General features: G+C 41.6%; 1 protein-coding gene across 3 annotated transcripts in view; it reads right to left on the bottom strand.

The window, feature by feature from the left end:
• PHF2 (PHD finger protein 2) overlaps nucleotides 1-27,125 on the bottom strand; it is a 441,387-nt gene that overhangs the window by 99,234 nt on the left and 315,028 nt on the right. For all 3 annotated transcript variants that reach the window (XM_073592328.1, XM_073592327.1, XM_073592329.1), the window contains exons 6-11: nucleotides 23,132-23,318; nucleotides 16,142-16,304; nucleotides 14,369-14,456; nucleotides 8,320-8,426; nucleotides 3,470-3,561; nucleotides 2,233-2,322 (exon numbers count right to left, since the gene is read on the bottom strand). In XM_073592328.1, coding sequence (XP_073448429.1) covers nucleotides 2,233-2,322; nucleotides 3,470-3,561; nucleotides 8,320-8,426; nucleotides 14,369-14,456; nucleotides 16,142-16,304; nucleotides 23,132-23,318 — 727 coding nt within the window. The remainder of the gene's footprint in view (nucleotides 1-2,232; nucleotides 2,323-3,469; nucleotides 3,562-8,319; nucleotides 8,427-14,368; nucleotides 14,457-16,141; nucleotides 16,305-23,131; nucleotides 23,319-27,125) is intronic.

Genomic DNA, 27,125 nt, shown 5'->3' with positions numbered 1-27,125 from the left:
TGACTCCTCTTCCTTCTTCCCCTCCCTCCGAAGAGTTTTGCCTGAGGTTACAATGAGAAAGGCTCCTTTCACATGGGCACCTTTGTGAAGTGGAATCCGCTTGCTCAGCAAGAGATCTCTGCGCTGATTCCCGCTGAGCAGGCGGATGAGAGGTCCGGAGTGGACAAGGACACAGTCCTGCTATCCTCTATGGGGTAATCGGATGGAAATGAATCGCCTGTCCGTTTCCATCCAATCCACCAGAAGGTTGGGGATTAGGTCCACCATCCGTCTGCTTTTGGCAGACAGGATCGGATTGGATGGCAGCGGGTGTCAGCAGACATGTGTCCGATCACATCTGCCTGAAAAACTGACAGGTGGACCTCATCAGATCACGGTATGAAAGGGGCCAAACAGACTGTGTAAAAGGAAACAACACCTGCAGCTCCTCCAGGACATTATTCATTCATCTCCAATATGCCACTGATTTGAACTTAATCGGTTAGACTGGAGCTGCCCTTTAAACATGGTAACTATGGTTCATTACTTTGAAAAATATATGTCTAAATTTAGAGTGGAACTCCAGGCACTTAGAGATTTGAAATACATAGGTTTATAGTTTTACATGATTAAGAATATTTCATTTTTTGTAGTCATTCTTCTTATATGCAACACCTTTGCAAATTATTAGGATCACTGTAAAACTTTTGGGTTTATCCCTACTGTTTACTGGGTCTTTTTTACTACTTCCAAGACCAGTGGCCTGCTCACCGGACAGAGGTAATGATTGATTGACTGTCCAATAAAAAGGCTGGAGGCAGGGAAATGACATAGGAAGCTGAATTGCTGAACCAGGAAGATGAATTATTTAATCAAAAATGAATGTCATCTGTCTGGCTGTGAAGTGTGGAAAAATCAGGCTTAAGCTGGATACACACTATACAACTTTTGTTGTTCGATTTCCTTTAGATTTACCTTCAACTATGTAGTGCAAGGGCCTGTATGACTGCATACAAATTGAACATGTTTAAGTTTGACCTCATATTATATGGTTTTGGTAAAACTAAAGGAAAAAAAAAATCTAAAGAAAATAGTGTATAGTGTCTATCCAACTTTACACAGTCAATGCGTAACTTTTACATTTTCTCAGCAACAAAAAATGTACACTTGAATTTCGAGCAGATTGGCAGTGGATTTGGGGAGTGGAGCATGGCAAAGTACTTAAAGTGAAACTTAACCCATAAAAACATATTAGGCTATTCTTGTTCTTCCCCACGCCTGAAAAAGAATAAGGCGTTGTTCCCTTTTACACAAAACGATTAACTGCTTTTTTTGTGCTGCCCCACATCACTTCCTGCTTTCTGGTCTAAGCCAGAATGACATTATGCCTTGTTGCCTTCTGGGATTCTCTACAATTTAACACAGAAAGCAAGTGGGCAGTGACATTTCGTGCATGCACAGACAAGTCACAGATGTTTCTGATATGGCAGACACCTACGGCACAGGTACAAGCCACAGAACCCCATAAAGTTTGATGTCACAACCCGGCTGCTTAAAGTGGTAGTAAACACTTTAAGTTTCCCCCTGCAAGGCAATATCATAGTGTGCTAGTATGTGCCGCATACTAGCACATTATGAAAAACTTACCTTAAAACGAAGCCTTCCAGCAGTGCGCTGTCACCGCTGACAGGGCTTTCATCTTCACCAGGTCTTTCTTCCTTGTTCACGGGCTCCGGCCATCTGACTGCCGGAACCGCAATGATGTCACTTCTGCGTATGCAAGGGAGTCTCGGCCACGGTACACAGCCCTGAAGGAATGGCACGGGTATGCCGTTCCTGCAGAGCGCATGCACCGGTGATGTCACCAGCTGCTGCTCACTGGAATATCTCCTAAACTGTGCATGTTTAGGAGATATTAATTTTACCTACAGGTAAGATTCTAAGCTTACCTGTAGGTAAAAAGAGAAAACGAGTTTACTCCCACTTTATTACATGTGTAGAAATGTCTGGATGTGCACAAATATGCTGCAGGTCTGTGCTAAGTCCTAAAGACTTGTCACGGACCTGCTACACATCTGCAAATGCACCAGATATGTAAAGATGGTGGAACCAGGGATGAGGTGGGAGGATAACAATATCTCCAGTGAAGTTTCGCTATAAGTACCTTATACTCCATATAATTCAATGAACTGATTACTTTACCTAGTATATGTAAAGTACAAGTCCACTTTAAAAGCAACACAAAAAGCTCACCTCTGTTAACCGTATTTCTTTGGCGAGATCCTTGATGAGCTGTGATGGCTTGAAATGTTCAGGAAGTTCATCTTCATGTTCTAGGAGAGCCTAGAAATACCAAATGGAAACATTTTAGGTTTCTCAAAAAAAACAGAAATTATACATCTTAAGGAGGAGCGCCAGTCTCCCCCCAAAAATGTAATGTCAGCAGCTACAAATACTGTAGCTGCTGGCTTTTAAGATAAGGACATTTACCTATCCAGGGATCCAGCAATGTCAGCACCCGAGCCGACTCTTTAATCGACTTTGGGTGCAGGCTTAGGCATCTTCACTAAAGGAAACCAGCAGTGAAGCCTTCAGGCTTCACAGCCAGTTCCCTACTGCGCATGCGCGAGTTGCGCTGCGCTTTGTGGATGGTCCCACCTTCTTCTGGTAAAACCAGGTACCTGCTCCCCCCAAAAAAGTGCCAAATGTGGTAGTGGAGGGGGGGGGGGGGTACGAACAAGCGGAGCTTCCCATTATGGGTGGAGCTCCGCTTTAAGAACACAGGTACAAAACTTACCTTTAAAGCTGGAGTTACACAGGAGATTTTTCAAAGCTAAATTACACTAAAACAATTAAGTACTGTCTGTGACACCTTTTTTATATTTGTACTAACATATGTTTTTTCAGGACAAGCTTTCGGGGGAAAGTCCCCTTCTCCAAGGTCGACCAGTACTCGAACCTAGAAGAGGACATACCCTGAAAGCTTGTCCTGAAAAATTATGTAATTATAGTACGCAACTGTTTCAGTCGCAAATGCACTAATACGGCTACAATCACCTCAAGCTAAATTGCACTAAATAATCACTAGCAATTGATCTCTAAGCATCTGGATAAAATAGCTTCCCATGATGTAAACTACACAAGCACAGTGCAGTATAGCATAGCACCGAACCAGCAATACTATTTCATGGTTCTGACTAATCTGGACTGAAGAAACCTGAAATCAGGTTGCTATGGGTTACAACACTTTGCCCAATATCATGGCTGTCTGCAGCTAAAATATTTCACACTTATGAAATGTGAAGTTGGCTTTTCACCTACTGTTCTAAGTTAATAGCACACAAAAATGCTGAGTAAAAAAAAAAAAAAAAAAAAAAAAAAAAATTATACAGGTGAAGTGTGTTTGAGCAAAGTCCTTCCTATGTAATATTATTCAAATGTAGCATACAATACCACGGTCATTGAAAATACCAATAACTCAGATTCTTACATTTTTTTTTGTCCACGATCTAAAGGCTCCGTTCAGTATTTTGGCCCCTAGGACAAGATGCGGTACTGGCTGCTTCCCCGCCTTGTGTAATGCTAAAGTAAAGAAAAATACCCAGAATTAATACAGCAGCGGCCTCTTTACCAAAATGAGTCATTGAAGTCCATTTTATTATCTTTTTATTCTGGAGCAGTGGTCTCCAAACTGCATCCCGGGGGCCAAATGTGGCCCTTTGCTTGCCTTTTTCTGACCCTTTGGGCACTACACCAACTGACACTAATGATGGGGCACCATTCCCCCTACTGACACCATCAATGGAGCACTATTCAACCAAATGACACCAATGATGGGGCACCATTCCCCCTACTGACACCATCAATGGGGCACTATTCCACCAAATGACACCAATGATGGGGCACCATTCCCCCTACTGACACCATCAATGGGGCACTATTCCACCAAATGACACCAATGATGGGGCACAATTCCCTCTACTGACACCGTCAATGGAACACTATTCCACCAACTGACACCAATGATGGGGCACCATACACCCTACTGACACATTCAATGGGGCACTATTCTTCTGATTGATATCAACAATGGGGCACTGTGCCACCATCAATGGAGCACTATTCAACCAAATGGCACCAATGATGGGGCACCATTCCCCCTACTGACACCATCAATGGAACACTATTCCACCAAATGACACCAATGATGGGGCACCATTCACCCTACTGACACATTCAAAGGGGCACTATTCTTCTGATTGATATCAACAATAGGGCACTATGCCATTAAAACCAATGATGGGGTAATAATGCTGGGGCATTTTCTACTCCCACTGGCCACAGTCCGGCCCCCCTAAAGCCTGAAGGACAGTAAAATGGCCAGTTGCTTGGAAAGTTTGGAAGGCATCAGGCCAGTCTCTCAGCATGGAATTCAGAAGCAAGTGGAGATCACTGGAGTAGCGGCGTCTATTTCACCAATTTCCAGATTCCAGGGGCATCGGCCAGGTATGATTTATGTGTAAATTACACCGTACTTGGAATTAATCTTAAGGCTTGGGTTGCATAATTACATTTACTTTCTGCTAAAATGACCATACAACCAGAACCTATGGATTGGGAAGACAGACCTCGATGTGTACAAGGACTCATAGTACATGGCAAATACACTATAAATCACAATATTTCGACATTTCAAAGGGTAACAAATATATTCATGTCACCTGTGCTATCATGAAAAATAGATTCAACTCCTTTCACAAATAAGGATTTTGAGTAGGAAAAAATGTATGAATTGGCTGTTTTGCGATTGAGGAATACATAGAATGTTTAACTGTAATGGCTGGAAATTGAAATTGTATTTTTTATTATTTTTTATTTTAAAATGTTCTTATATTTTATAAAATACAGCAAGAAATTTTACATAACTCCAAACAGCATATAAGCACTAACATGACATGAAGAACATTGTAAATGCAAGTTATGACAAACTCCATGAAAACCTATGTGCATTATATTATTTGTTCCCATTGTCGAAATTCTTCTTCTTGTCACTGATAATAAACTTCATAGTGAGCATAGAAAAGAAAAAAAAAAGAAAAAACAGAGACATAGAAAAAATGTGCACAACTTAAAACAGCGTTGCATGCATAAACCATTCCAGGCAAACAAGCTGAAGGACAAAACAATAGTTTGACTTTGCTAGACCTTGAAAAGGTAAAAAAAATTGTTTAGTTTGAGTTAAAAACTTTACGTTTAAAGCTTTTGCTTATAGCTGTTCTAGTTCACCTTTTTACCATTGTTTTTTTTTAAAATGAGAGGCCACACACTGTTTGCTTTGGAAAATGCTTTGGCAGCTCTCAACTCGACAAATAGGGATTTTTTTTTTTTTTTAAGAGGAAAAAATGCTTTTTGCTTATGGCCTACTTGCACTTCTGCTTTGTTATGAAAAACCCCACATATGATTTCCTAGATAGCTATTTAAATAGGATGTAAAAATGTGCCACAAAAGAAAAAAGAGAATACATAAATTCCATGCCACCTGAGCATGGGTTGTTGGCACACAATAGATTTCATTTTTCCTCTAAAGAATATAATATTTTTAATTCATAACACATTTTTATAACTGTATCTGCACAAAGAATGTTAGCCAACAACATTTTTTTGTGTCATTGGTTTTGCTATTTTTGTTTTTCTTTTTGTATTTTGTTTGTTTTTGTGTTCTTGTTTTGGTTTTTAATTTGGTTTTTGTTATTTGATTTTGTTTTTTCCAGCCGCTCTAGGATAATTTTTGAGTCCGGTGGTGGGTGGCTTCGGTGTGATAATTTGTCTGCCTCGGAGAGATCCTCTGTACCTGCGCTGGCCGCATGACGCTTGGCGCTGCGCCTTTTCTGGTGGGGTTTCCTGGCACACATGCTGTTGCTTCCTCGCTTCTGCACAGGTGTCCCTCGTGACGTGATGTCGTCTGGCGCATGTGCAGCTGATGATGCACCTCCGTCACTTTGTTTTGGCAGAGTTCTGCCGCCATTCTCTGCATGGCAGGGATTTGTTTGAGGCGGCTAGACTATTTAAAGGATGCTGGGGGTGGGGTTACCAATTTTCGGAAGGGGACTATTTAGTGGGGTTCCCCTCGAGCAGGATCTGCAGTCCTCTTTTCTGGGTTTTGCCGGCACACCATGTCATCATTCTCTCCATGCTGTTAACATGACAGGTATGGTGAAGACCCCTCTGACTTCCCTATTTATTCATTTTAACTAGATGTTCTATCTGTGTCTTTTTTCACTGGTTTTTATTTTTATTATTTTTATTTTCTTCATCTTTCACTCTCACTGTCAATTATTTTTTAATGATTTTTGCTAACTGATTATGTATATACACCGACTCTCTTATTTATGTCCATAGACTTTATAATCTTGTGATATATTTTTTCACTCTATGGCCATTCTACAGTCAATCTTGACTTTTTGATTGGTTTACACTCCCTCTTTCTTGGTTTTCACATAGTGTATGGCCTTACCTTGTGGTGCTCCTGTTATTCCCTGGCCGGTGGAGTGTCCCACCCTCATCTCCTGAACAGAACCTGTCTTTGGCTGGTGCTTAATGTCTATGCCCTTCTAAGCCTTTTCTTTGGATATTTTTTTTCAATATTTTTTTTCAATATTAGGCTGCATTCACACCTGAGCGTAGCGTTTTTGAGCGTCTCTTCCGGCGTTTTGTCGTGCATTTCTTTGGGCATATTTGCGCGTTTCCATGCAGCGCTGTCTGGCGTTTTTGAGCTTTGCCATTTTTTTTATTATCCAATAGGAAAAATGATTATCTGTTTCATCATTTGTTGCTATGTTGTTAGATTTTGTCATCTGCTTCCTGCTCCAAAAATGCCCAAATCTGCCCGATTCGCGCGACAAAAAAGGGTCCAGAAATTGTTTGAGCTTCAGGCGTAGGGCTTCAGGCAACATTGAGTGGAGATGTGAACCATCTCCATAGAGAATAATGGATTTTTTCCCCTCAAGCGTTTTGTAGCTTGAGGCTTCAAGCTACAAAACGCTCACGTGTGAATGGGCTCTTAATGCCAAAATTGCACAAGTTCTGCCAGGGTATGCAAACTTTTGAGCACAACTGTATGTACATATAAGATAATTGCAGATAATTTGCTTCCTTTTAAATCTTTTCTGTTGCTTGCAAGTCCCCAAACCTGGATGCAAGCCCAAACTCTGACAGGCTAGATAAGCTCACATTGCCCGGTATGAAAGTGTCCTGGCAGAGCAGGATGTGATATCTCTTCCAGTTTTTGATAGGTGCCAGGGTTGAGGGTACCCTTTTTGCTGCTGCTGCTGCTGGGTTGCCAACACTAATCACTACAAATACAGTAAAACCAACTCTAGACACATTTTTTTTTTTAAATGTTAGTTTTGAAAAGAGTGTGGGGGGGACTTTTAGTATTTCTTTGTGGAGAGTGTTTATTTTCACTTGTTATCCATGTGATTCCAGGACAAAAATTGAAGAACACCCGGATCACTGAGAAGAAGACACAGACAGCAATAAAAATCACACAGAAATTAAAATTTTCCCCCATTCTACTAAAAACTAGGCATGCACTGATACCTGTTTTTCAAGCGTGAGTACGAGTAGCGATACCTGTACTCAAGTACTAATCGATACCAATTACCAATACCATGCGGTGAGATTTGAGCCCATACAAAATGAACGGGCTGTAATTGCACTGCAAAGAATCGCATGTAATTTGAACAAGAATGTGGTGCGATTCCTGTCTAAATCACATGTGGTTTCCTGCACCGCTTCTGTGTAAACCCAGGCTGAAGTCTCTATGACAAGCCTGGGTTCACACAGGAGCGTTGCGGGAAAACTCATGTGATTCGGACAAGAATCGCACCACATTCTTGTTCAAATCACATGCGATTCGTGCAGTGCGATTTAAGCCCACTTTGTATGAGCTCAAGTCGCACCACAAAGGTATCGGTTTTAGATATCAGAGCATTTGCACAAGTGATTGCACATTTGCAAATGCTTAGCATAGGCACCGATACCAGTATTGGTGCAATCTTATTAAAAACAATGTCACTGAGACAAGAAGAAATGAGAAATTTTACCCAACAGGAAAAAACAACAATAAAAATCTGTTACAAGTTTTAACCCTTTCACAACCTATCCAAAAACAAAGCAAAAAAAAAAAATGTTGCCTGGAGCTGGCAACAGATATACAAAACATGCACGTAACAATAGGAGGATAATGGAACAAAGAAGGGCTTAGGATGAGGACTTTGTGCACCCGAAAATAAAGCTCAGGGACCCTGGAGGTGTAAAAAGGTGTAAAATTTTAAGTACCTTTGAACTTCTCAAGATAGTGTCTTCCCACATACCAACAAGCCGTCTCATAATTTGGGAATTGGGTGAGGCTGACGATTTTTAATCTTTTTTCAACTTCATATGCTCTGTAGATTCAAGGATTAAGACATGGACACTTAATACACATTAGTGCAAGATGGCAAAGCTCAACATGCTAATGATATTCCCCACTGCAATGACATGTTATAAGCAAATCTGCTTTAAAGTACACCTGTGTCTAGGCTATGCACATTAACGTACTAAAATAATCTAAACAAACAGTAAAAGTCCTTGAAAAAAAATACTTATTCACCTCTGTAGCTATAGGTAGTATGGAGAAATTAATTTTTAAAGCTCAAAACCCAGGCACAGAATTAATTTCTTTCTCCTATTTTCTGTGGCAGCTTGCCCTCTATTGTAAACAAACGCAGGACAATGTAAGCTGGCAGAAACCGACTGATATTATATTCAGAGTCTTTGTTGTGACCCAGTGCTGCAGGCAGCTCAGAAGTTTTGACACCCCCAGGAGTTTTGATTGTCTGGCAGAAATGGGGCACTGATATCATTTCTTAGGAGTCTCAGATTGCTGCAGCAGACAGCTCTTCTGTGGGTACACCAAATATAGAATGACTGTTAACTGTCAGGGTGAAAGGTGATGACAGGGTCCCTTTAGGCCCCTTTCACACTTGTGCGACCTGAAAGTCACACAACTTTGCCCTGATTTTCCTGTGACTTTGACGCGACTTGAAGCATTGCCTGTGCAATCTTAAGGTCTATGGACCTCAAGTCACATCAAAGTCGCACCAAAGTAGTGCAGGGACTCAAAGGTACTCATTGGGGTACGACTTGTCATGTGACTTTGCAGTCCGAAGTCGCAGTCCGAAGTTGCACAAGTGTGAAAGGGGCCTTAAAAATCCCCTAAATGCTAAGTATCAATTGACCCACCACTGTTTTCAGATGGAATTAAAAAGGAATTAAAAGACGATAACACTCAATGTGATCACACATTCTGTGCCTAAAAACAGAGGCTTGGGCAACTGCGCAGGGAAAAATAATCTTTAGGTGCAAGTAGATGTAAATCCTAACTGAATGACCTTTAGCGCTGTGTCTAATAAATCATCGCTGTTTGACTGCTTTCAGCTTTTTCCATCCTTTGTTGCATCTTAGTGCTGCTAATCTCCTGCAGCATTTTGTAGACACTTCATGCGACATCCATGCACTCCACTGGTGGTTGCATGTCATTGCTTAGGGCGGGCTTCCTGATGGTGACAAAAGCAAAACATGTCAGCGCATTGAGCATCTGCATGGCTGTTTATTGTCACCGCCAGAAGCGCATATGACAGGATGACAATGTAAGAAAGCAATTGGTATATAGCAGTGATGGCGAACCTTGGCACCCCAGATGTTTGGAACTACATTTCCTATGAGGCTCAATTACAATGCAAAGTGCATGAGTATCATGGGAAATGTAGTTCCAAAACATCTGGGGTGCCAAGGTTCGCCATCACTGGTATATAGGGACATAGCACTGTCACCCTATAACAGGAAATACCTGAACAAGGACCTTCATAGCAAGATTAATAGATTTCTTTTAATGAAAGTAACATTTTAGAAGGTTAAAAATGACTTTTGAAATGACATGTTAAGGCTGCTTTCACACTGCTCCATTGCAAAAACAGGCTAAAAACACATATGCCGTTTTGCCATATTTTTGCCACATTTCCGGTGTGTTTTGTGGTTGTCTGACATCAGCCTGCATCTGTGCAAAAGGACATCTGACTCGAAGTATGCACCAAAAACGCAACTGGGGAGGTGCTTTTTTGGTGCAGTTTTTTTACCGCACTATACTTGCACCAAAAATGCAGCATTCAGGACTTTTAAAATCGCAACTAACTGGTGTAAAGAGTTCCATAGGATTTAATGGTCATGCAATTTCTTCTGCTTTTTGTAAGGCAAAAAAACTGATCAGTGCGAAGGGGCCCTAAGGCTTCGTTCACATAGGCGTACCACCGTGTACACCAGTGTAAAGGCCTTCTTTAACAGCACAGGAATGCACAGGTGTTTAGTGCATCCCGCAGGTTGGCAGTCCCATTCATGTCCTCACACAGCTACTGCTTCCAACCTGACATCCGAGTGGGTGTAGGTGTACAGCCTTGGAAGCTTGGTATGTGCTCGGGGCCGTGTATCCATACCCACACAGATGTCAAATTGGGAGCAGCGTCTGTGTCCATGCAGCCGCTGCATCCAATAGACATGAATGGGACTGCCTGCACAGGGATGCATGGAGCACAGGCCTCAGCTGGGTGTACGCTGTAGTAGGTCCATGTGAACGAGGCCTAAATCTAACCCTTGGGCTGTCCTTCTCCTCTAGCCAACTAACCACTGGAATCAAAAAAACAAAACAAAAAATCGAAATGCCCCTTATATGCAAAATCTGCAGTCATGTGACATTCCAGACATTCCAGTCCTGCATCTTCTATCTCCTTCTGTGCTGAGGAAGTGGAGTTCTTCTTCACCACCACCAGTGTGATGTGGACACCTACTATTGACTGTCTAGCACTGAAACCCTCTCAGGACCAAGATGAGAGTCTGTAGGCAATGATGCGTGTATGAGGGGACCGGTCAGTATAGGTAAATGTGCTGTTCTGAATTACGGATCCCCCGCACCTATAAACAGTGTCAGCCGGTCCATACGGGGAGCAGGGGTGCCGCCCCCCCTAATCCATGTGCCCGGCCCCTAATCTACATGCAGGGTGCTGGACGCATGGATTCCAATTTTTTTTTTTTTTTCATAGCACATGATTAGAGCTCTAATTGTCTTCAAAAAAGGGTGGTCTCGGGGCGCAGAACACTGGGGGGGGGGGGGGGGGGGGTGGGCTGCTGTGGCAATGGGTGGATTGTTTGCCCCTCCCAAAATATTATACCACCAGCCTCCACTGGTCGGCCTGGACACCAGGTTGGTATAGTTAAGTGAGTACATCTCACTGAATGGGTCAGTGGGAGACGATTTGAGAGGAGGTATTTTGTCTGGGGTTTGTTTTTTGGAGGGGGGATTTGACCATAGAGCGATTAATTTAGATTTTTGTGATTGGGATCATATCTACTTAAAAACGTAAGTTAAAGAGATATATCAAAATGTATGTAAAAATAATGGTCATATATTTATTTATTTTATCAACCATAATTCAGAATATATTTAGTGTCTATATAGCAACTTTTTTTTCCCCATAGATTAATAGGGGAACAATATTTGAAAGGCATAATAGCGGTGCAAGGCTTCAACATATGTTTGCAAAAGTGTTCAACTCAGACCTGTTTTTATGATAATATGAGAAGGAAATTTAAATTCAGCTCCCTTTTAGCAGCTAGAAGGGGTGAGTCCTAAGGATTTGGTTTTGTGCACTTTCAATGAACTGTCTCTCCCACATGCACCTCCCCGGCCAGTTATGCATTAATGAGCTGCTCCCAATGATATACTATTGCTCTGCCATATGAAGGCTACAAGCTAAGTGCTTGTCTTTTTTTTTTTCAACTTTCTTTAAAGTACAGCTCATGTAATACTATGTGCAGCACATTGCAACACGTTGCTGTGCATTGTAATACCCTGCAGTAAAATGTATGCTTGCAAAGATTCATTGCAACTTACACCAACACAGGCCCTATACAAAGCCAAATTATTCGTAATGTCTTTGTGTCAGGACTGTGTTGGTGTAAATGAGCCTTAACGTTACACTAAAGGTTCGGGTTTTTAAAAAAAAACAAAAAAACCCCCAAATATATCATACTTACCTCCACTGTGCAGCTCGTTTTGCACAGAGTGGCCCCGAACCTGCACTTCTGGGGTCCCTCGGTGGCTCTCTCGGCTCCTCCCCACAGCAGATAACCCCCTGGGAGAAGCGCTATCCCAGGGGGTTACCTTGCGGGTGCGCTCCTGAGTCAAGCATTCGGCGTCCATAGGCCGCATTATTGAAATTGATTAACAGCAGCGGGAGCCAATGGCTGCGCTGCTATCAATCTATCCAATCAAGAGCCGAGTACCCCGGGCAGACAGAGACAGCACGTCCCCGTGGGACAAGTTCGAGGGTTCAGGTAAGTAAAACGGGAGGGCTGGGGGGCCGGTCACTGACAGGTGTTTTTTCACCTTAATGCATAGGATGCATTAAGGTGAAAAAACATGAACCTTTACAACCCCTTTAAAGCGGGGTTCCACCCAAATTTTGAACAATATCTGTATGTATTCTCTTCCTTGCCTAGATGCTGACATGCCGTTTAAAAAAAATTAAATCGCCGTAATTACCTTTTATTTTTCTATTCTTCTTTGCACTTCCTGGTTCTCCTACCGTGGGAGTAGGCGTGTTTCTAGCCTCTCCCAGACTCCTGGGAGCTAGTCTCAGGCTTCCCAGGATGCCACTGAGCATGTGCGGGAACATGTGGTGAATGCTGGGAGCACAGCATTCATCACATCCAGGAAATAAATGCTTGTGGGCTTCAAATGCCCACAGTGAAGATGGAAACCGCCTGCAGTGAATAATATAAGTTATTCTTTCCGACGAAATCTGACACAGGCGGACATATTACACACAATATGTGAGTATGTAATGCTGAGAAGAAAAGTTTGTGAATTAACTAAAAAAAAAAAAAAAAAAACGATAGATAGGTGGACCCCCGCTTTAACTTTAAAGTTAATTAATACAGCACAGTGGCTAAGTGGTTAGGACGTCCTCCTGGCAGCACTGGGGTTGTCGGTTCGAATCCCAACCATGGCACTACCTGCCTGGAGTTTGCATGTTCTCCCTGTGCCTGCGTGGGTTTCCTCCCACACTCCAAAGACACTCCGGTAGGTTAATGGGCTCCTGACTAAATCGGCCCTGGTATGGGTATGTTTCGGACCTTAGAGTGTAAGCTCTTTGAAGGCAGGGACTGATGTGAATGTACAATATATATATGTAAAGCACTGCGTAAATTGACAGCGATATATAAGTAAAAGGTGATAAGTCCTGTTAACATTTTATAGTAAATTAGGCCTTATGCCGTGTACACACAGGCAGACTTTTCGACTGGACTGGTCCGACAGACTTTCCAGCGGACTTTCGATGGACTTTTGATGGACTTTCTAACGAACGGACTTGCCTACACACGATCACACCAAAGTCCGACAGATTCGTACGTGATGACGTACACCAGACGATAAGGAAGTTGATAGCCAGTAGCCAATAGCTGCCCTAGCGTCGGTTTTTGTCCGTCGGACTAGCATACAGACGAGTGGATTTCTGGGTCCGGCGGAGTTACGACGTAAAGATTTGAAGCATGTTTCAAATCTAAAGTCCGTCAGATTTGCGACTGGTAAAGTCCGCTGAAGGTCCGGTGAAGCCCACACACGATCGGATTGTTCGCCGGATTTGGTCCGTCGGCGTCCGTCAGACCAGTCCGGTCGAAAAGTCCGACCGTGTGTACGCCCCATTAGATGATTAATTACCTAGTTTACTTGTAGTCACAAACAATAGCTCTTAGCACACCAGTGCAGTTAAAGTGATACTGAAGCTAAAAATGTTTTTCACCTTAATAAAAAAAACATTTTCTATTTCTCTGCCCCCCCCTCCCTGTGTGAAGGGGAAGAGCCTCTCCAGAGCCTCTCCCATCCTCTGGAACTCTCTACTTAAATCTGTCCGGCTATCGCCTACTCTGGCTGCCTCCAGGTGATCCCTGAAAACTCATCTCTTCAGGGAAGCCTATCAGGCCTCTAACTAATCTCCTATCACTTCCATAATTATAACCTTTTGTACCACTTGCCCCACCCTGTTAGATTGTAAGCTCTTCTGAGCAAGGCCCTCTTAACCCTCTTGTATTTTTATGTATTGTAACTCTATTGTCTCCCTTTTATATTGTAAAGTGCTGAGTAAACTGTTGGCGCTATATAAATCCTGTATAATATTAATAATAATCAAGGAGAGCTTTCTACATTACAAATGTCTTTTTGGAAAACATTATTAGATTTAGAAGAAAATCTCAAAAACTGTCAGAGTATAGAGAACAAATGGAAGACCATTACCTCATCTGCATTTCCACACTTAGACTGTGCAAAAAGTGCCCAGAAAATGCTAAGCAGTCCATTGGTGTGAGTGTTGCGTAGATCCAACCTGGAAAGACATGAGAGAGCTGATAAATATCATAGGAATATACACTCTGCATTTGTATTGGCTTAGATGACCCATTACTGGCAAAGGTTTGAATGAAATATTACACCTTTACCAACACTTTTGCTTTGTTACGAGAGTATTAGCATGTGTATGAGATAACAACTTTGTAGGAACTGGCAAGATGCAAACAAGCAGGGGGTATAAAGTTTCACAAGGGTGACACCCTAAGTAAAGGCATGCAGGTGTCAAGGAAGTACCACCATAACCCTCCTCTATAGAGAAACCTATCCTACCCACAGCTAACAACTGTATTTTCATTTTGTCCATCTGATCATCCCCCACAGCTACTACCCTTTGTTCTACTTGACCCTTCCTTCTAGATTGTAAGCTCTAACAAGCAGGGCCCTCTGATCCCTCCTGTATTGAATTGTATTGTAATTGTACTGTCTTCCCAGATGTTGTAAAGCGCTGCGTAAACTGTTGGCGCTATAAAAATCCTGTATTATAATAATAATACTAATAACCTTTATATAGTAATCACAGACTGTTTTTTTTCCCAGACTAAACTGTTTCCTGCTCACAAAATGTTCATCAACATTCTTCGAAAGGATTCTGCTGCTGGCTCTCAATACCAGCTGTCACTGACAGTTTGGGTACCGCACCCACTCATAATCGGGAACCAATCAGACAAATGATCACAATGTCAGCTATGACACAGTGCTTACATTCAGACTAGAGGCCTCATTGATAAAATACAAGAATGCCGATGAACACTGCCATCTTCAGGCTGCAGTGGACTTTCCAGTTACATCTACTTAATAGTATAATTGTCAGATACAGTTACATTATTAAAAATAGTACTAAATCAATTAACAGCAGAGGGGGAAAAAAAAACATATTTTTTTTTTTACATTTTGCGCAAGTTTGTTTTGTTTTTTTAATCAAAACTATGCACCAAAGAAAAGCCATTCATTTCCTTTAAAAGATTATAAAATGTTTTTGGATATGCAAAAAAATTATAGAGGCATGCCCCTGGTGCAGAGCCAGATCACCCAGAAGGAATCCTAGGAAGAAGCCTAGGGTCCTGCAGGTTTTAAGAGGTTTCTAGTCACAACATCTATGAAGCATTGACAGACTATCTGTTTTGCCATTTTAAACATCCAGAGGTGTGTTAAACATGACCACGGCACACAGAGCCGACATCATTAACAAGGTAACCCAAAGCCTGGCAGGTCTCTTCATAAGAAAGTATGAACTAGTAGGCTGATAACTGATGGTTAAGTACATGCCAGTACAGAAAATGCAAATTAGGTTATTCCCCAGCACCTATTGCAATCCTCATCAACCCTGGGGTGGGCCATGGCTGTACATTAAGGAATGTCAGACAAAATCTAGCCATATGTACAGTAAATGCACAACTTTTCACAAGGATGGCAAAGCAGTATATAAAAAAGCTATGTACAGGACTGCCACTTGTCTGTCAGGTCAACATCATCTCCAGATGAAGTAAACCTCATTAATATAACATAAATGCAGTTATGGACTAATAGAACATGGCCGTTATACTGCTGCACACAGCTTCTCTGCAGCACTGTTATGGTGATCAGCTATATAGATTCCATCTTGGCTGTAAATTCCCCTCTAGACTAGAGCTGCCAGAAAAAAAGAGATAAGGACTGTCTTACCTGATGGAATGAACAGGGTCTGTCCTTGTTTGACCGTACATTTGTAACATTTGTCCACCTGATCTGCAAAGAACATCTCACAATGATTGGCAGCCGACTGCCAGCGCTCATAGAGGGAGATGTTGGCTGAAGTCGGTCTTATCAGATAAAAAATCTTTTCACCCTGAAAAAAAAAGTTCAAAGATATATCATTAAAGAGGCACAATCTTTTAGCCTTTAATATTTAGTACATTTTCTTAAAAAGAGCTACACTTTTTTAAAAATCCTATGCTTCTTAGTAGTCAGCTAATATCATTTATACCCGAATGGCAGATGTAATCTAAGTTAAAAAAAATGACCCTTTTCTTACTGTTTTAGGGCAGCCCAGAAGTGAGATTGGGGCCTAGGCACAATAAAAAGGTATAACTGTTTGTCGTGTACACACGACCACACTTTCCGACAGCAAAGGTCTGACGGAACAAATCCGCCAGACAATCCGATCGTATGTGGGCTTCATTGGACCTTTGCTGTCGAAAAATTAGACGGACTTTAGATTTGGAACATGTTTCAAATCTTTCCGACGGACGCGAGTCCAGTCGAAAAATCCGTTCGTCTGTATGCTAGTCCGACGGACTAAAAACGACGCTGGGGCAGCTATTGGCTACTGGCTATGAACTTCCTTATGTTAGTCCGGTCGTACGTCATCACGTTTGAAATGATCGGACTTCGGTGTGATTGTGTGTAGCCAAGTCCGATTCGTTGGAACTCCGTCGGAACTCAGTCGAAAAATTCTTCGGAGTTCCGTCCGACCAAAAGTCCGGTCGTGTGTACACGGCATTAGAGAAGACTGGGTAGATATTATAACTCATCACAATTAGATCTACATGATTTTTTTTTTTTTGCAATAAAAGTTTTTATTGAGCAAAGAAAAGCATCAATTAAAGCGAATACAAAATTAGCAAACATGTCAATAACAGCAAAATTGTATACAATTTCAATTCAATCTACATAGAAAATGTAACCAGGAAATAGTAAAGAAATTCACCCAAGAAGGGGGTCACTGGTATAGGTCTGTTTATGCAACAGGGGATCATGGATAGTAAACAGGGGCGGAACTACCACCATAGCAACCCATGCGGCGCTATGGGGCCCGCAGCCTAGTGGGGCCTGATGAGGATGAGAGCACTGCCGCCACAGTCTCCCAGCCAGGGGAAGAGAGAGGAGAGGAAGAGGCAAGCTGTCCGTATCAGCAGAGAGCTGAATTGCCCGATGTAATAGCTTTCATTAGAACTTCCAGTGTTTCCGGGGCTCACGTCACATAGCTCCACCTCTTGGCCCGGCGCCTTTGATAGACAGAACACCAATCCAATGCGGGAGGTGTGACGTCATCAAAGGCGTCAGGTCAAGAGGTGGGGCTATGTGACGATGAGCCCCTGGAAGACGGGAAATTCAAATGAAAGCTATTACAGCGGGCAATCCCGCTCTCTGCTGATCCGGGTGGCTTGCCTCTTCCTCTGCCCAGGTGAGGCTGTATGGGGCACAAGCAGACCAGGCAGTATTGGGCACAGGCAACACTATATTGGGCACAGGTCACGCTGCATTGGGCACAGGTCACGCTGTATGGGGCACATGTCATGCTGCATTGGGCACAGGTCACGCTGTATGGGGCACAGGTCACGCTGCATTGGGCACAGGTCACGCTGCATTGGGCACAGGTCACGCTGTATGGGGCACAGGTCATGCTGCATTGGGCACAGGTCACGCTGTATTGAGCACAGGTCACGCTGCATGGAGCACAGGTCAGGCTGTATGGGGCACAGGTCAGGCTGTATGGGGCACAGGTCAGGCTGCATTGGGCACAGGTCACACTGCATTGGGCACAGGTCACACTGCATTGGGCACAGGTCACGCTATATGTGGCACAGGTCACGCTGCATTGACACTAGGGCAGCTGTGGGGGGGGGGCTGTTTGCAGGGGGGCCCCATACAACATTTGCTATGGGGCCCTGCTATTCTAGTTACGCCCCTGATAGTAAAGATCAAATTGGCAGGTTTTTACTCACTCTATTTATGGCTCTGGGAGGTCAATTTTAGACCTACATGATAACTATAACTACACATTTTTATTCAAACATGCAAGTATAGTAAAGTGACTTTTTATAAACGGTATTTTACATATTTTCAAAATCTACTGATACAGGTACAGTATGGTCTGTTGGTATGGTCTGCATTTTCAGCTGCAATGTTTTTGCACATGTTATACCTTTATTACTGCCAACAAATTAGTTCATCAAACCTGTAAGGCTTCATGTAAGCTCTAACGAGCAGGGCCCTCTGATTCCTCCTGTATTGAATTGTATTGTACTTGTACTGTCTGCCCTAATGTTGTTGTAAAGCGCTGCGTAAACTGTCGGCGCTATATAAATCCTGTATAATAATAATAATAATAATGTACACAGCTGCTGGTAAACGGACGTTTAGGAGCATTTGGGCATTTTTTTCAACTGCTCCTGAACTCTCCTCTATGTTATCTTATCAGTACATGTACACAGGGTCGTTCATAGTCATTTCTAGGCAGTTGAGTTTAGTGGCATTTTTTGGAAAGCAAAAAAATGAGTTCAGACGCTGAGTTTAGAGGCATTTTAAGCGCCAAACGCTTCTAAACACGGCTAATCGCATTTAGCCGCATTTCGTTTACAGGCGTTTTTCATTTTTGGCTATTTTGGGGAAAAAAAATTTTTTTACATTTTTTTCAAACGCTGGTGGCATGTAAACATGGCAAAACAGACGTTTTAAACGTGGGTTACTATCTGTCAAATGAAATCGCTCAGGAGAGGTTGTAAAAAGGTCCCGTGTACAATAAGCCTAAAGCCCCGTACACACTATCGGACTTTCCAACAACAAAACTGTGGAATTTTGTTTGAAGGTTGTTGGCTCCAACTTGTCTTGCATACACACAGTCACACAAATGTTGGCCAACAATTACGAACGTAGTGACATACAAGACGTACGACGAGCCGATAAAAAGGAAGTTCAATAGTCAGGCGCCACCCTTTGGGCACCTTCTGCTAATGTTGTGTTTCGGTGAGCATTGATTCCGAGCATACGTGTTTGTACTTTGGTCCGACGGACTTGCATAAACACGATCGGAAAGTCCGACAACACACATTTGTTGGCGGAAAACTTGAGAACATGTTAGCCAACATTTGTTGACGGAAAATCTGACAACAATTGTCCGATGGAGCATACACACGATCAGACTTACCGCCAGCAAGCTCACATCCAACATTTCCCGCCGGAAAATCCGATTGTGTGTATGGGCCTTAAGAGTAAATCATTTACTGACCCTTAAAGTGTATGTAAAGGCATTTATTAGTATTGAGCCCAGGGATGGGCTTTAATTTAATTTCTATATTTTTAGCAGCATTAAAGCTTTCATTAAAATAACATCTGGAGATCCTGCCATGAAGGTTCCTGTTATAGGGTGACAAGGCTCTGTCTCCTTATTGTTCTCCTGCGTTGTCACCCTGTCGCACACCTCTTACAATAAAGACTACAAAAAAGGCAGTTGTTAATCTACAAGTGTGAAAGGGGGGTACCCCTAATCCTCAGGTGAGGTTGATACTACAGTGTTAAATATCATAGTGAAACTAGTAACTAAAACACAGCCACATCAAAAATGCCATTCAATAAAAACTTTGGCACCTATTTAAATGCACCAATTACAGAAGCTGAGAAACCCTCGCCAAAATGTGTCCTAGAATGAAATGATCCAGACCTGAAATTGTAGAACATAATGTGCCATGTTTATTTTACATTCCGGCCTTTATCACATATGGATGAAAGCAATTAGATATCTAAAGCTAATCTTTATAATTACATGATGTGCAATACTGTGATATCTTACTGATGCAGGACAATACGCGTTGCTTTAACTGCTCCTTTAAAGAGACCCTGTCACATTAGCTAAAACGTTGGGGGCCCGTTCACACTGAACGGCAACTGCCAGAGAGGAAGGGCTCGTTCGCACCATACGTGCATGAAAACTGATGAACGAGTTTACATCAGTTTACATCTGTTCTCATGAGCATTTTAGTGAGTTTTTAAGCACGTTGGCATCAGTTTTCACGTGCAGCAGTTATGTGTGCTGTTCACACCACAGTGTTGATGTCACGTCAGTTTTTTTCCATGCAGAAAACTGCATACACTTTGCAGATTCCCGTGCTGAAAAAAATCTGCTTGTGATACTAGTGTTTGGTATGAACACGGCACATAGGGTTTTTTTCTTTGTTTTTGTGCGCTAGCAGAACGCGCACAGAAAAACTGAGATTTCTGCACCATGGTGAGAATGAGGCCTAAACCTCAGCGCTTCGGCTGTCCGGTAGGGGGTGCTGTGGTTTGCAATTCAGTGCAACACACTGCCCTATTTTATTTATTTTTTTTAAAGAGAAGTAAGGAGTTTTTTTTTTAAGAATCATACTTACCTAGGTGGATGCAGCATCTGTCCCATGCTCTAATACTGAGAACTGAACAATCGAACACCACCAATCGTTCGGTTCTCAGAGATCCCTGAGCAGAAAGTTAGTGACTGTCAGTCAGCGCTCTGTGTTCTCTGCTCACTGGAGCACTGGGCTGAGCGGGGTGCCGGTCCGGGCATGTGAGCAGATCCTGACTTCCATGTCGCGATCTTGTCAGAGCCTGGTCTGGCTCTGTGACGACAGCCACTGTCTGCTGAAAACGGGTCACAGGAGCGCAGAACGAACTGCACTCCTGTGATCCACAGGAAAAGTATAGCCAAACAAGCTTTGGCTGTACTTCTCCTTTAACACTGAAATTTATTTGAAGTGTACAAAAGTACACTTCATTCATGTCACTGTACAGCTGCACAATGCGCTGCTGTACCGTGTCATGCAATTCTGTACAGTGCACTGCGATAAATGCAGTATTGTCTGTATTTTAGTACTGCTAGCTGCTGCCCAGATCCTGGCTGCGTTGAAGTGTGAACAGGACACAAAGAAAACAATTGTTTTCTGTGTCCTTGCAATGACCAGCATTTTACAATGCAGTAAAACGCCAGTCACCACACATAGGAGAAGATTTACTAAAGCTGGAGTGCAAAATCTGGTGCAGCTCTGCATAGAAACCAATCAGCTGCCAGGTTTTATGGTCAAAGCTTAATTGAACAAGCTGAAGTTAGAAGCTGATTGGCTGCCATGCACAGCGGCACCAGATTCTGAGTGCTCCAGTTTTAGTAAATCTCCCCCATAGTGTGAAATGGCCCTCAATCAAAAAATACCAGTTAAAGATTAAAAAAAAAAAAAAAAAAAAGAATACTCACCTCTCCTGCTACTCGTACATGAACAATGCTCACTTTAGTAAAAATCCCCCCACCTTCTAAAGTCTGCTAGGACTAGCCCTGTAGTTATGAGGAAGTCAGGGGGAAGAACCATTGAGCGCAATGGGGAACACAGCAAATTGACAATCCCGGAAGTGTTGGTTTTCAAAGAAACTTCAACTGAGGATTTTTCTATCACACAGAGTGGCGTAACGGCGTTCAGTGAAGCAGCCAGCAAGATAGTATTTTATTCTATTCTTTTACAAGAAAAGCATTTTTAAGCAAATTTGTTTAAGAAACAAAGTAACTTTAAAATCTTAACTGTGTGTCCCTGTCAATCGCCTCCAACACATCTTGTGAAAAGAGGAGGAATGAGGGAGGTCACATAGGACGACAGGATTTAAATTTTTTATTTTTTTAATAAATTATACAAAACTGTTTAGTAACCAGCCCTGCAGCTATCCTTGAGATTGGGACTTTCATATGTCACTGAGTGTTCAAGGAGGAATGGGGCAATCTCAGGTGAGATCTGTTCTCTAGCTTTTTCAATATAAGTCCCAGTATACTCTAATAGATCACAACATGACCACATTTATAGAGACACCCTGATACTGGCATCAGGATTCCACATATTTTTGCAAATCTATGAAACAAAATATGTATTTATATTCAAATCTTAAAAGTGGTTTTAATTACGTTGTCTTTTCTTTCTAGAGAGGGTTGAATGCTGGAAAATTTGCTAGTTTAATGTACTTGTAGTGTATTGATGAGCTGCTTTCTAATTATAAATAAATGAGCTGCTTGCAACTACATTCATTTTATGAAGGTTTTGCCATATTTCTGAAATCATAATGGGGTTACAGTAAGTAGCCACTGAGATACAAAGAACACTAAGGCCCCTTTCACACTGCCACTACTTAAAAGTCGCGCAATTTTGCCGCAATTTCAGGGAATGCTTGTGTAAATGTGAGGTCTATGGATCTCAACTCGCATCAAAGTCAGACCAAAGTAGTACAGGGACTACTTTGAAGTTGGTGCGACTTGAAGTCGCACAGATATGAATGGTTATCATGGGTACGACTTATCGTGTGATGTCCAAAATCGCACAAGTGTAAAAGGGGCCTAAAGCTGATTTTATGGAAGTACGACCAGCCAGACTTTCTTTACATTGGGACTACTTTGAATTCGCACAGATATGAATGGTACTCATTGGAAATCAAGGGGTTGCAGTCCCAAGTCGCACAAGTGTAAAAGAGAAAAAAAGGAGTACCCCTAAACGGACTTTTAAGGCATTAATATCTATACAAAAAAGTATTAGAGAGTATATGAAGTATTACAAAATATTTATTTGACAAAGCATTTAAAAAACATGGTTTATGATGAAAAATGGTTGGAATGTATACAAATCTGTATGTAGAACACCAATATAACCTGTCTTGTTCAATATAATTGTCTTGTTCACAATTTCTGGATGTGGCATTATATCTATGAGAACACAATTACTGACCTCTCCATTCCACAAGTGTGAAAGGGGCCTTCCTGTAGTACACACTTGTGCTTCTTTGTGCATATAATTGGATTCTGTGTAGCTGGAATTGGCTTTTATAAAATCTCTACTCATTCATTTTTTATCGGGTGAATATGAAAACAAAATGAAAAGCTGAACTATGACTTACTTTAAGCACATGATACCAGGCCGAGGCTCCTCCGGAGTCTATGTGGAAGTCGGTGTAACTGTCTTTCACACATATCAAACAATACTTGGTCACTTTTGGTTTTGCTAGAAGAGCATCATCAGGCCAATGGTTTTCCACCCAAGAGAGCTTTTTAACTATCTCTGGAGCTTCCACAAAGTTGGACATTCTGTTGATAAAAAGTACAGCATATTTATGAACATTCTAAAAACATAATATACAGTAACAATTTCACAAAGTTTATGTAAGACATGCATTCTTTTAATGGTCATTACATGTTAAAGAGACACTGCTACCTTGCCTATTTAGGTGAAAATTACAGTCGTAGTTAAGGGCACCCCAACCCATTGATATTTACCTTGCCAGCACTCCTCTGCTCTCCGTCACAACACTAAAATTCACAGATTTAATGCTTATGAGTTCAAGCCTAGTGATTGGCTGCTAGACCCAAGAACTGTCACATGGGAGGAGGTGACACGCTTCACACACCCGGAAGGACTGCTCTATCTCGAAGCAAAGGGTATTGTTGCTGGTTTTGACCATACTGATGGAGCACTGGCAAGGTAAATATCAGGGGGTCTGCAGGAAACTTTGCAAATACACTGTTTTCTGCAAGGTGATCGAGTCTCTTTAAAGGAAACTGAACGGAGATAAATTTGGAAGGGGCCATTGCTGACTTCTGTCTGAAGAACAATATACTCAAAGATGGGCTGGGATCTTTCAGACTTGCAAGTGTTGTCAGATGAAAGAAAACTTCAAGCTAGCTCAATAGCTCTGGCAAGGCGGCTCCTCTTCCCTCGATGTGCACTTAACAGCGGCTCAAACCGTAGCAACACAGAAAGGAGTGCAAGTCCAAAAGCGGATGAAAGAGTACAAGATCATTTTGGAAGGAAGGAAGTGAGCTATGATTAAGCGCCAAGAACGGCGTGAAATGCATTAGCTGTATCCTATATCCCTCATTTGTACACTGCGAATTGTTGTGAATTTTATATCGATAAGGCCCCTTTCGCACTGCCGCTACTTGAAAGTCGCACGATTTTGCAGACATAATTTTGCCGCAATTTCAGGGAATGCCTGTGTATATAGAACTATAAAAAAGCAGCGCTGTGACAAAATTTGGTTATATATGATATAACAAACAAACAAGTGGGATATTAGGCCCAAATTAAGGGTAGACTCCAAGTTCATAAATTGGCATAAATATATGGGATGAACAATCCTAATCAGTATCGATCGTGGATGGTGAATAAAAAAGATGAGGTAGGTGGAAATAATGAGTCCTTCACCGCACCACTGTGATATAGTAAAATTGTGCGCTTACCAAACGGCAAGCTTGGAAGAGCTTGCGACCTTAACCCGGTCGGGGCCTTTCAAGATGGACCATCAGAGAGAACCACACCACCTTGGATTGGATTAAGCACGCTGTTCTTCCAGTTACCACTCTAGGTGGAAATGTACCACTGGCTGGGGATAAACCTCAAGGGAGGTGTACCAAGAAAGAAGGAAAGGCAACATAGCGTAATCCTGCTTTACTTTTATTAAAAACAAAAAGAGTTGCACTTACATTCGGAAAAGTATCAACAAACATATAAGCCGGCCGGCTAGAGAGCGATCGCCCGTCCTGCCTCAGGGCGTGCTGACGTGCTGACGTGCTGCATCCACTGTTTACAGTCTACAGGACGGGCGATCGCTCTCTAGCCGGCCGGCTTATATGTTTGTTGATACTTTTCCGAATGTAAGTGCAACTCTTTTTGTTTTTAATAAAAGTAAAGCAGGATTACGCTATGTTGCCTTTCCTTCTTTCTTGGTACACCTCCCTTGAGGTTTATCCCCAGCCAGTGGTACATTTCCACCTAGAGTGGTAACTGGAAGAACAGCGTGCTTAATCCAATCCAAGGTGGTGTGGTTCTCTCTGATGGTCCATCTTGAAAGGCCCCGACCGGGTTAAGGTCGCAAGCTCTTCCAAGCTTGCCGTTTGGTAAGCGCACAATTTTACTATATCACAGTGGTGCGGTGAAGGACTCATTATTTCCACCTACCTCATCTTTTTTATTCACCATCCACGATCGATACTGATTAGGATTGTTCATCCCATATATTTATGCCAATTTATGAACTTGGAGTCTACCCTTAATTTGGGCCTAATATCCCACTTGTTTGTTTGTTATATCATATATAACCAAATTTTGTCACAGCGCTGCTTTTTTATAGTTCTATTTACTGTGTATGTGCGTATCACACTTTGTAGCGGCTGCTCTTTTATTGTTTTTTGAACAATTTGTCACATTTGATTGCTTTTTTTCATTACACCTTATGTATTAATTATTAATTTTTATGGTATAGCGCGGTGTTTTGCTTTTTCTTTTAATGCCTGTGTATACTTGAGGTCTTTGGACCTTAACTTGCATCAAAGTCAGACCAAAGTAGTACAGGGACTACTTTGAAGTTGGTGCGACTTGAAGTCGCACAGATATGAATGGTTATCATGGGTACGACTTATCGTGTGATGTCCAAAGTCGCACAAGTGTAAAAGGGGCCTAAAGCTGATTTTATGGAAGTACGACCAGCCAGACTTTCTTTACATTGGGATTCCTGTGACGTACAGGGCCAGCACCCATCAGTGTGCAATGGAGGTGGGATCTGTGGAGACTCACCTTGAGCGGTGTTTCACTCTCTTTCTTGGAGTGAAGAAGGGTTTGAAGCTTTGGAAGGATTTTACTACTCTGTGTGGCTTGGTGAACAAACAGGGGGAAAGGGAAATGCCTCTAATAAGGGCACAGCAAAACAAACAAAAAAAAGTTAGAGATTCTAAACCTTCCCTATATTATATTTTTAAAAAATGGCTGGAACCTAAATCACAATGCATGGCATGTTCCTATATTAGGTCTATGAATCATCAAACTGTTCAACATGGCTATTGCTAATACAAGATCCCCTGGTCACTTCTCATAGCCAGTCCTATCTATCATTGCCAAATTTTCACTTATCAGATATTTTATCGGTAATAGGTTTGCTATTCACAGATGCAAACAACTAAAACACTGAAAGGGAGAAAGCAAATGAATTAGGGAATAAGAGGACATATGACTATATATATATATATATATATATATATACATATATATATATATATATATATATATATATATATATAATATATATATAATTTATTTCTAGATATCAATCTTTATTTATGTTTAGCAAATTTTTTATTTATTTTTTATCCTATCTGCTTCTGTTCTGGAGGTAATCCCTATTGACATCAAAATGAGGGTTAAATGGAAGACTTTGCTAAAGTATTTGGTCACTGCAGAGCCTGTCAAGCAGTAAAGCAAAGCAGAAGCAGATATCTGCCTAACATAGGCAAATTGAAGAGATCAGGCGATAGATATGTTTGACAGCAAAAAAAAAAAAGTTAATACTGTTATTTAGCTTGCAGCATGAAAACATTCCAGAAATAAAATATCAGTATATTTGGTGATCAACATGGCAGGTATAATTTTATTTTATTTTCTGTTCATAAGGTGGAGTCATGCTTTAAATTCCATGAAGAAGAAAGAACAGGAAAACACCCCTGTTTCTGGTGTAACTCTGGGAAGTCAACAGTGATTGGCTGAAAAAAACAAAAAAAACAACAACTCTTCCTTCAATCATTGACAATGATACAAAGAAGGTAATGAACAGGAAAGGGAGGGCAAGCTTCAAGATAAAATTAAACAATAAATGTAGTAGGAGGACAATAAAATGTTTAAGAAAGAGTGAGAAATATAAAAAAAAATAGATAAAACTAAAAATAAAGAAAGCAAATGCAAATAAAAAGAGCAAAAGTTAAAAATTAATAAAAAAAAAATTAAAAGGACAATAAAAAAGGAGAGAGAAAAATAAAAACAGAGAAACAGGATGAAGATGATTCATTGGAAAATTGAAATACAAACCGCAGGACACAAAAAGTGTAGTGAGTTTAATGAGTTTGAAC

This window comes from Aquarana catesbeiana, linkage group LG07, assembly GCF_042186555.1.
Source record: "Aquarana catesbeiana isolate 2022-GZ linkage group LG07, ASM4218655v1, whole genome shotgun sequence".
Lineage (NCBI taxonomy): Eukaryota > Metazoa > Chordata > Amphibia > Anura > Ranidae > Aquarana > Aquarana catesbeiana.
The sequence above is the reverse complement of the archived record's forward strand: the minus strand, read 5'-3'. Positions and strand labels throughout refer to the sequence as shown.